This window comes from Phaseolus vulgaris, chromosome 7 (genome assembly GCF_000499845.2).
Source record: "Phaseolus vulgaris cultivar G19833 chromosome 7, P. vulgaris v2.0, whole genome shotgun sequence".
Classification (NCBI taxonomy): domain Eukaryota; kingdom Viridiplantae; phylum Streptophyta; class Magnoliopsida; order Fabales; family Fabaceae; genus Phaseolus; species Phaseolus vulgaris.
In genome coordinates, this window is record NC_023753.2 from 30,634,612 (window position 1) to 30,644,382 (window position 9,771).

The 9,771-nt window shown below is 33.1% G+C and overlaps 2 protein-coding genes across 2 annotated transcripts; one reads left to right on the top strand and one right to left on the bottom strand.

The window, feature by feature from the left end:
- Positions 1-3,982: 3,982 nt before the first annotated feature.
- Positions 3,983-7,173, top strand: LOC137829906 (protein NDL2-like). The gene is made up of 11 exons (XM_068636931.1): positions 3,983-4,167; positions 4,310-4,409; positions 4,531-4,628; positions 4,822-4,910; positions 5,139-5,199; positions 5,284-5,370; positions 5,678-5,755; positions 5,840-5,896; positions 6,009-6,064; positions 6,342-6,477; positions 6,569-7,173. Exons 1-11 carry the CDS (start codon positions 4,108-4,110, stop codon positions 6,806-6,808), a joined length of 1,062 nt encoding a protein of 353 aa, XP_068493032.1. The 5' UTR covers positions 3,983-4,107; the 3' UTR covers positions 6,809-7,173.
- A 631-nt stretch (positions 7,174-7,804) lies between these two features.
- LOC137829908 (mitochondrial import inner membrane translocase subunit TIM23-2) lies at positions 7,805-8,670 on the bottom strand. The gene has a single exon (XM_068636932.1). It carries the CDS (start codon positions 8,602-8,604, stop codon positions 8,050-8,052), a length of 555 nt encoding a protein of 184 aa, XP_068493033.1. The 5' UTR covers positions 8,605-8,670; the 3' UTR covers positions 7,805-8,049.
- Positions 8,671-9,771: the final 1,101 nt, after the last annotated feature.

Consider the following 9,771-nt stretch of genomic DNA (forward strand, 5'->3'; position numbering starts at 1 on the left):
TTACAAAGAGTCTAGCTTGAGCAAAAATTTGCTCGCTTGAGCGAGAATGGGTCTCGCCCAAGTGAAAATTTTCTTGCTTGAGCGAGATTGAACCCAATAGCACCCAAAATTTATCTCATTTTCGCCTGAGCGAGATTCTTTATCTCTTGAGCGAGAATTAGCTCGTTTGAGCAAGATATGCAGAGAAATTTGCATAATTATGCCTAATTTCATCATTCATAGAGTCAAAAGAAAACAATTTCAATAACTCATTTCACTTCAAAAGTAACTTACACTATATCAACTATACAAATCAACCAACTTTTCATATTCTAACAAAAACATCTACCATAAATCATCCATATCAAAATCAACATATTCACATTTTATTTCAAACAATATTCTGCATTACTTATAAACAATCAATATTGCAAACAAAATTTGGAAGTGGTGACCACGTCACTCTCACATCTAGATCTTCTAGCATAGGGTTCTATTGAAAATTTAAACTAGCTTCCCTTACCTGAACTTGAACATATGCTTACTAAGAGCTTCAAACCTACCAAAAACTTAAGGGTAGCTTAACCTACACCACAAAGTCCTGATAAAAAATCTAACTATAACACTAGGACCCTGATCTAACATAGATTAACCCTAAAACTAAAAGAGTTACATGCAAAGCCTGTGTAGAGACAAACCTAACAAGTTCAAAATTTGACTCAAAGAGAAAAGCAAAAATGAACTTACTCTATTAAAGATTATGATCAAGCAGTCTTGTAGTATTCACTATCAAGAGTCTGATGGCGGATTCTAATTGTCAAACTAATGAGCGAGGAGATCATTTCGGAGAGAAGACAGAGAAAAAAAAGAGTTTTTTTAGAAAGATGATGATTCTTTTAAAACCCGAATAATTGAATTTCTATTTATATACTCTTTTAACTTTAATAATAAATTATTCATGTGTCATTTTAATTGTACCACCTTTATTGTAAGATTATTTTTCTCGGTCTCTACACATTAAGTTATTTAAAAAAATGTTGTATAAACTAAGATTTTAAATAAACTTGTTAGACATGTCCGAACTTTTAAAAAATAGAATTAAGCTGTATGAAAAACGGGGCTTTCTATTTTATATATGCGTGCTTGTGATATCAAGTTGAAGCCTTCAATTTAAAGAAATACAAAGCCTTACCTCGTCCTTTTCCCATATCATTTCCAGTAATATTCCTCCCTAGCCATTTGATCCACTTTTTTATTTGCTTAAAATTAAATCTCAATATATTAATAATAATAATAGCTTTAAAATTAAAATAAAACTATTTAGTGATTTTTTACCTTTTAAATTAAGATGAGAGTGAGAGAGTGAGAGAAGGAGAGAAGGAGAAAAAAAACTAAGGAAAGAGAAAGTTTTTTTTCTTTAAGTTCCTTTCAATAATTTTTTTAAATGATTTTTTATATAAAATTGAAATGGTTTTTGATTATTTAAGATTTTTCTTTACTTTAACATTTTAGTAGGAAAAAAAGGGTATAAAAAATCAAACTGCTTGGGCTAAGACGAGTTCAGGGCCAAGCCTGTATTCTCAACTTCAACAATTATACTTTATGTAGACTTTTAAAAAACTTTTCCAGATTAAAATAAAAATAGCCTTTTTATCTTTCTGTTTTGAGTTTCTCCTTTACTGTTGGAATTTTTTTAAAGAGTTATACTATTTTTATAATTAATTTTTTCCCATGTAGTTTCTCCTAAACAGTTGGAGTTTCTCCTTTTTATTATATCACCAATTTAATCACACATCTTCTCTCTTTTCTCATTATTTTTTTACCATACAAATTTTTTTTATAAAAGTAGAATTTCTCCTCCTTTTTTTTTTTAATGATGGTATGGTACACAAAAAGAGAAACTGACAAACAAGAGTAACTTTTTTTAATGGGCGCGTATAAGGGTGCATATTTTTTCCACCTAACTAAAAACAACACTTTCAGAAAAAATAATAGTAAGACATCAGTGCCTGTTAGATAAAAAAAAAAGTTCAACTAATTAGTACGTGAAAATATTTGAGAGAACCTAAATATCTTGTCGTTAAAACTCAGAAAGAATATACCATTATGAATGTGTAATTGAAAGATGAAAGTTATAATAAATATTCATTTAAAATTTCAAACATATCTCTATGTGAACTGAAAAAAAAGCTGTTAGAATAATTTCACCTAAGTAAAACTTATTACAAGCAGTTCAATAAATAACGAAATGAAATGGTGATACAAAACAATTAGTAATTTAGAGTTAGAAAATAGTTACAATATGATTTATAGTAAAAAAAATGATTGAATGATATTTTTTAGGTTAAAAAAAAGCCCTGTCTGCACTGCACCCAACAAACACAAACAGCTTCTGGTCTTGGTCCGTGCTGCCACGAAAGCTGCATCCTGCAATTTTGTACGTCGACACTTTCGACATCATCAACAACTGCTAACGTATACTTACATTTCTAGCCATATTTTTCACATAATGTTACTTAATTAAAACCCTTGTTGCTTAACTAAGAACTATACTACAAGGTAGATGTTTTGGTTGATGCTCCATCAATTTAGACTTTGCAAATTGAGTTAGTTCCTCGAGGAAAATTGGCAGAGAAAGGCATCTGAATGATATAAAAAAAGGAATAATATTTGTGGCATGGTGTAAGGAGTATTTAATGATGTGGATTGCAGAGTCAACATGCTTACACAACATGGCAATAAGGTTATTTGATTTGATTTATATAAGAAAAGTGTGTGTGTTTGAGTTTGTGGTTCCATACCCATATGCTTGAATATTTATGGAAAGTTGTTAGTCACGAGACCGTGATCACCGGGATAAAGAAAAAGCCGCGTTCAGTTCCTTTCAATTTCACAGACCAATCAATCACCATGCATGGCCCTAGCCCTAGCCCTAACTAGTTACTTCAATTTCCCAGTGAACTTCATCACTCACAATATTACTCCTTCCAATCAGGAGTGATTGTTGCCTAAACATATTCAACATTCAACTAACATTATGAACAATATTTAACTTCATAGGCCAAAAAATTATATACTGAGGCCCTTTTACAATTATATATTCTGCAACTTCTACTTTTTTTTATGAGAATATTCTGTTGGCAATAGATCATTATTCTTAAAACATTTCTGCAAAAAGTGTACCTAAACAATGATTTGAAATTGTGTGGAAAATAACAATGATACTTAAAAAAATTATATGCATTGCGGGGCTTGATAAAAGCGAATATTTTATATTCCGAACTACCAACAGGATGTTAGAATCTTAGTGGGAAGGTGACAGAAAATAAAAAATGTAAACGAATAAAGAGAGATTATTCCATTTGGTTTTCAGAAGATCTTTGTTTAAAAAATATATTAATAAAATGAAAAAATTGGAAAATATTTAATAAAAATAGAGCATAATTGGTATTAAATGTTTGGAGAATGTTGATTGGATTTAAATGGTGGAGTAATATAGATGTACCAAAAACATAAATGAGCTGGCGTCTGATCATGTGTTAGTGGAGACCTTTCTCTCAGAACAAAATTCCAGGTGGCCTACAGCTGTATAATGATCTGCCTTTGTTAAATTACCAAAAACCCCACCATTTTCCATTTCATATATTTTTATTTATACCTCACATGTGCGCCGCTAATGTTATCCCCATGCCAATGCCAGCTCAAACATAAATTCATGTTTTAACAAAAACCATAAGAAACTCGAAATTATTAGGTACAAGGTAAGATATTGTTTTATTAAAATGCTTCAAATGAACACGTTATTTTCTTCTTAGCTATAAATTTACTCAACTAATTTCTGAATACGCCGAGGTAATAAAAATGAATAATAAAGAAATAAGTTTTGAAGTAATTGTGTTTTAACCCACTCCAACGGTCACTGACTGAGGGACTCACGACACAGTACAAGGACCGTAAATTCTCGTACTCTCATAAGTTGTGACTATTTACTAAGGTCATTTGTGTGGTCCCTTCAAATAAGGAGGTTGTGCCAGTAATTTGACACCCACGAATAGGAAGAGAAGAGAGGTTGGTGGTGAATATCAGTATTATTAAGGTGTGTGAGCATTTCATGTATAGAGCGGAGTCATGGGCGAGTCAAGCGACTCTGTGTCCATTGACATTGATTTGATACCTTTGGGAGGAAAGGTAATGGCACTTCAACACGTGATAAGTGCCAAGAGAACCATGATTTTCATTAACTCTTGTCCAAGTTTAGCTTCAGTTTTTGTTATGGTGTTATGGAATTTGTAAAATAACCATCTACTTAACATGGATTATACTTTTGCAGGAATGCACGGTGAAAACAAGTAAAGGTTCTTTGTCTGTGCTTGTATGTGGAGATCAAGAAAAACCCGCTCTTATAACCTACCCGGACGTGGCCCTCAATTGTAATCTCTTGTTTATATTTCCTTGTTTTTTGTTTCTGATATTTTCAATATGAATGTGAATATAAATGCATTCCGAGACTCCTGTCTATTGTTTTCAGAACTTGATTTTGGCCTTTTGCAGATGTGTCTTGTTTCCAGGGTCTGTTGTTCTGCCCAGATGCAGCTTCTTTGTTGCTTCATAACTTCTGCATTTATCACATTGATGCTCCTGGGCATGAGGTCGGTATTAGCATTCTCCCCCTTCCTTCCAAGTTATGTATGCGCACATAGGCTTTTCTATGTGACTCAAAAATTATCTAAACATGTTAAAGTTACCACATAGCTTAGAGTTGAGTTGGATGTAGAATGTCTGGGGTGTTCTCTCCTGGTGTCTTATTTGACTCTCTTCTCATTTGTTTAAGAGTTATTGCAGTTGGGAGCTGATGTCATTTCTTCTGATGAACCATTGCTTTGCGTGGATGACCTTGCTGACCAGATTGCAGAAGTCCTTGATTTCTTTGGGTATGTTGAACATCGGATATTCAAACTATCCCCAATTGTTTTAATGGGAAGAATGTGATATTTTTTTTAGCATCGATGGGTAATTTAAACTGGGGTGTATTATTAGGTCTATGTGCAGGAACTTAAGTATTTGTTATTGAATATATTTTTAGAATACTGAAACAGGCCTCTTTGATATTCTTACTTGGTTTAGGATTTTAACCCTTATCCAAAACCCTCTTAAATCAGGCTAAGGGAGGTTCTGTGCTTGGGTGTAACAGCTGGAGCTTACGTTCTCACTCTATTTGCTGTAAGTTGACATTTGTGAATTATAACTTCATCTGCCATAACAATCCAGTGTAGTTAACCATCGTGCTATTTTCTAATTCGGCAGATGAAATACAAAGAACGAGTGCTTGGATTGATTCTTGTTTCACCTATTTGTAAAGCTCCTTCATGGACCGAATGGCTATACAACAAGGTTTAATATCTGTTAGCTTTGGCCTTTATGATATGCTATCTACTGAAGCATCTGTATCTGGATTAAGGCGTTTAGTAAAACATTAACTGACTAGGATGCGCACCTTTTTTCTATACAACAAAACATTACGAAAACATTAAGTCTACTATGTGTGTCTGACATAGCAATAAGTCCCATGACAGCATACTGGTCATCATATCTCAATTCCTTAGAAGCTTGGAACTTGTAAAGCAATAAAAAGAAAAAAAAAACTCATTACCCTTGTAAATATAAGGTCTGCCTAAGATTTGTTATACCATTCATGCAGGTGTTGATGAATTTATTATACTTTTATGGTATGTGCGCTTTACTGAAGGAATGCCTTCTGCAGCGTTACTTCAGTAAGGTATTTTTCCCATTTCCCTTCAACCCTCTCTGTGAAGGTGGAATGATTGCTGTATGTTACATTACTTCTCTGCATTTGTTATAGGAACTTAGGGGCAATGTTCAGGGACCAGAATCGGACATTATACTAACATGCCGAAGGGTATGAACACATCAATTTTAGTAACAATTAGTACACGTAATTTTCCTCGAGTACATGCTTAATTTGTATGTGTAGAACTCTTACTTGGTGATCGTCTTTTCTGATCTTACAGCTTCTAGATGAAAGACAAAGTTTGAATGTTATGCGATTTCTCCAAGCAATTAATGCGTAAGTCATAATGTTTTTGACAAACATGTTTTTTTCTTTCTCGCTGCCCCTGTATTTTCTCCCTTTAGGTATTTAATTCATGTGAGCCATTGTATACAACTAGAATTGATGATACTTTAAACATTCTTCAGATGATTCAGTACTATATTTTGGTGGTTTGTTTATGAAGTTCACGTAAGTTGTTAGAAAATTCTTTTCTACACAACTAGAATTTGAATCTGCATATTAGCAAAATTATTGTTTCCGTGATTTTCTTACCATGGTTAACTGGTTGCAGAAGGCATGACCTCACTGAGGGTCTGAAGGATCTCCAATGTAAGACACTTATATTTGCAGGAGACAGCAGTCCATTCCATGCTGAATCTGTGTACATGAGCACAAAAATGGACAGCAGAAAATGTGCGCTTGTTGAGGTTGGTAGTCCATTCATTTATATAAGTCAACATATATTCTAGTTGAGGAAGACAACAGAAATAACATGATCAATTTAAAATTCTTGTCCAGGTTCAGGCTTGTGGTTCATTAGTAACAGAAGAGCACCCAAGTTCTATGATAACACCACTGGAGTGTTTCTTAATGAGTTATGGCTACCACAGACAAATACATGCTGCATCCTCTTCCAGCAATGGGTCAAACCCAGCAAGCCCCTCTAGGCATTCATGCATAGCACCAGAACTCCTCTCCCCAGAGAGTTTAGGAATTAAGCTCAAGCCCATCAGAACCCGGGTTGATGTTGAAATATAACTTTGTCCAGCTCAAAGGTTAACAAACCCCAATACTGCAGTGGAATGAGCTAAATCATTGCACATAATATAATATATGGCTAGTGTAGGATATTCTTTGATTATGTTGAGGACTAATGATCTTGTTTGCAAAATGGCTGTTTTTCCTACAAATGTAAAAAAGTAGGAGGTATCTTTATCTTTATTTATTCATAGTTTACAATAGGACTATTCTTTCCACTAATGATGTTTTTGGAGATAGATCTCTCACCTTACTGCTTTTCAGGTTTATACCAACCTCAAGCAATAAGGTGTTCTTGTTACTAATGTTGATTCTTTGAAGAGGATATATATGGATTAACTTTGTCCTTTTTTTGTTTCGGTTAATAGTGTTTGTTATTCTTTCACCATTACAGAACTTTTTTAAGGTTAATCATATACGCTTTCTAACATTGTCACTTTCTTTGGACAATTGGTGAAAGGTAATTCTATTAAGGTACACTTTTACTTTTAATAAGTTTGTGTTAGCAAATTTGGATTCAAAGAAAATTAAACAACTGACAAAGTTAAGAAGGCCCTTCCTTTTTGGCCCACGAGATTTGGAATGTATACCCTTGTCATATAGCCCATGAAAAGTAGAGAGACAGGTATGGATAATATTTGTCCCTAAGTACTTTTAGGAGAAATAAATAAGAAAAATGAAATTAATTTCTTCAATTAAAATTAATTTGTACATGAGTTTAAAACAAGATTTTGAAGAAATTAACAGAAAATAACTTTTATGTATTAATTCATACATAAACTAATTTAGGAAGAAATAATTTATTTTAAATCAAGCTGTGATAATATGGGAGTTCAAACAAGTTCTACTTTATATTTACTTAAACTGAAATTTTAATTGAAATATTTGTCGAAATCTAAACTCTATCCGATTAAAACTTACTAGGAGATAAACTTATGTCAAATTAATTTGTTAATACGATAATTTGATATTAATTTTATGAATAGTGAAATAATGTAATTAAAATATATTTTATAATGGATTTTTAAAAATATAAATTTTACAGCAACAGAGATTTCTGAATATTTCAGTTGTGGTCTAACTAAATACACGAATTTATGGTGAGAGGAGAGTTTACAAATTGCAAACTGCAATATGAAATTAATGGCAAAACAACACATAAAAGTAATAAAAAGACAAATAATTCCAAAGTATTGAGTGTAATTTGTACTACCATTCTACACTCTTAACCTAATCCTTCGCTAGATCGGAACGTATCTCTTCAAAGCTTGCTTCCCTCCAACCGCCGCCGCGGCTGCGATTCCCCCGATGGCGCCGGCAATGGCGGCGGATCGGGGTCCGGCGGCGCCCCTATAGAGCGCTCCGGTGCCAAGTCCAGCGACGGCGCTGTTGACCAAGTCATCGGTGCCCCTGGCGTGGATCATCCCACTCTCGAGGCCGGCGAAGATGAGGCCCAGGACGCCGAGCGAGTTGCCGAATTTGCGACCCGCGTGGCCGCCCGAGTTGAGGACTCGGTTGAGTCGGATTTTGAGGGAGTCGCCGGACTCGGCCTCGCGGAGGCCCTGGACGGTGCCTGTGGCGGCGCCGATGACTGCACCGGAGAGGTAGGCGGTGCCGGTGTAGTACTGGAGGTTTTCGCCCCAGGAGCGGTGGGTCCTGGCGGCTTCTTCCGGGAAGAGGTGCTCCGGCGCGGTGGGGAGGTTGTAGAGCTTTTGGATTGGAACGTTAAGGTCCTGGTAGGGATGGTAGACGCGGGTGTTGTTCTTATCCTTGGAGTTGCTTGAAGAATCCGCCATCGCCGTCTGTGAACGAAAGAAAATTGGAGCCAAGTCTACGCAGCGTAGGGTTTAAGGAAGATGAAAGGGTTTTATAATTATAACTTGTTTTTAATACACCACTTGGTATTTAATTAATACAAATATTATGAAAAACCTCACTACTATTCTTTTTTTCAAAAACAGCACCAAACTAACAATTTACTTTCTGTTTCTCTGATGTTTTATAATGTTATTTTATAATAGTTGCTTTAAAAAGTTTATTCAAAAAAAATTATTTTTTTTTAATATAATTTGAAACAAGTTATTTATTATATCTAGTTTCTTATTTTAATATATATTTGTTTTAATACTTTTCGTGTGAATTCAATTAAGGGTAAAATTAGAATAAAAATTATGTTATATTGAAATTTTAAAACTCAGACAAAAAAAGGATGACTTTTTACTATAAAACTGATAATTAAAAAGTAACTAGAGAAGGACACTCAAACATCATTAGGTGTATTTTATTTGAAAATTGTTAATTTAGGTAATTTTCTTCACAAAATAAACTTCAATATGTTTTTACTATTTATAAAATTTCTCTTTTAAAATTACTTTTAATTTATTTTGCATTTGATGTATTTTATTTTTTGTTTTTATTTCCTCTGATTAATTTGAATTCTTTAACTTATTACACTGTTGTTACAGTAAATTAGTACATCATTATTAAAGAAAAAAGAAATAATATATATATATATATTGATTTTAATAATTTTTTTTTCTGTGTACACATTTTTATTATCTTATTAGTTTTAAAAAAAATAAAAAAACAATTAAACACTTCTAATTTTAATTTTGAATTAAGGTTACGAGTTCGATTCTTAACGAATAATTGTTCAGATGAAATTTTTATTTGATTAGGTTAAATAGAAGGAACTTGGAAATATTACTATGATTTTATAATTTTTACATATGCTCAGAATGTTATAATAAATATACATTTAAAAAGACTTGTAGATCACTCATTGGTGTTAACGAATTTCATTTGAAAACAAAGTTTAGAAGCCTATTATTTATTATTGTTGATAGAAACTCAAATGATTCATGCTTTTGACTTTTGTTGTGGTTAAAATAGAATAAAGGATACATAGGATATTTTTGAATTTGATATTAGAGGATATTGGTAATTTGTATTCAAATAATGAG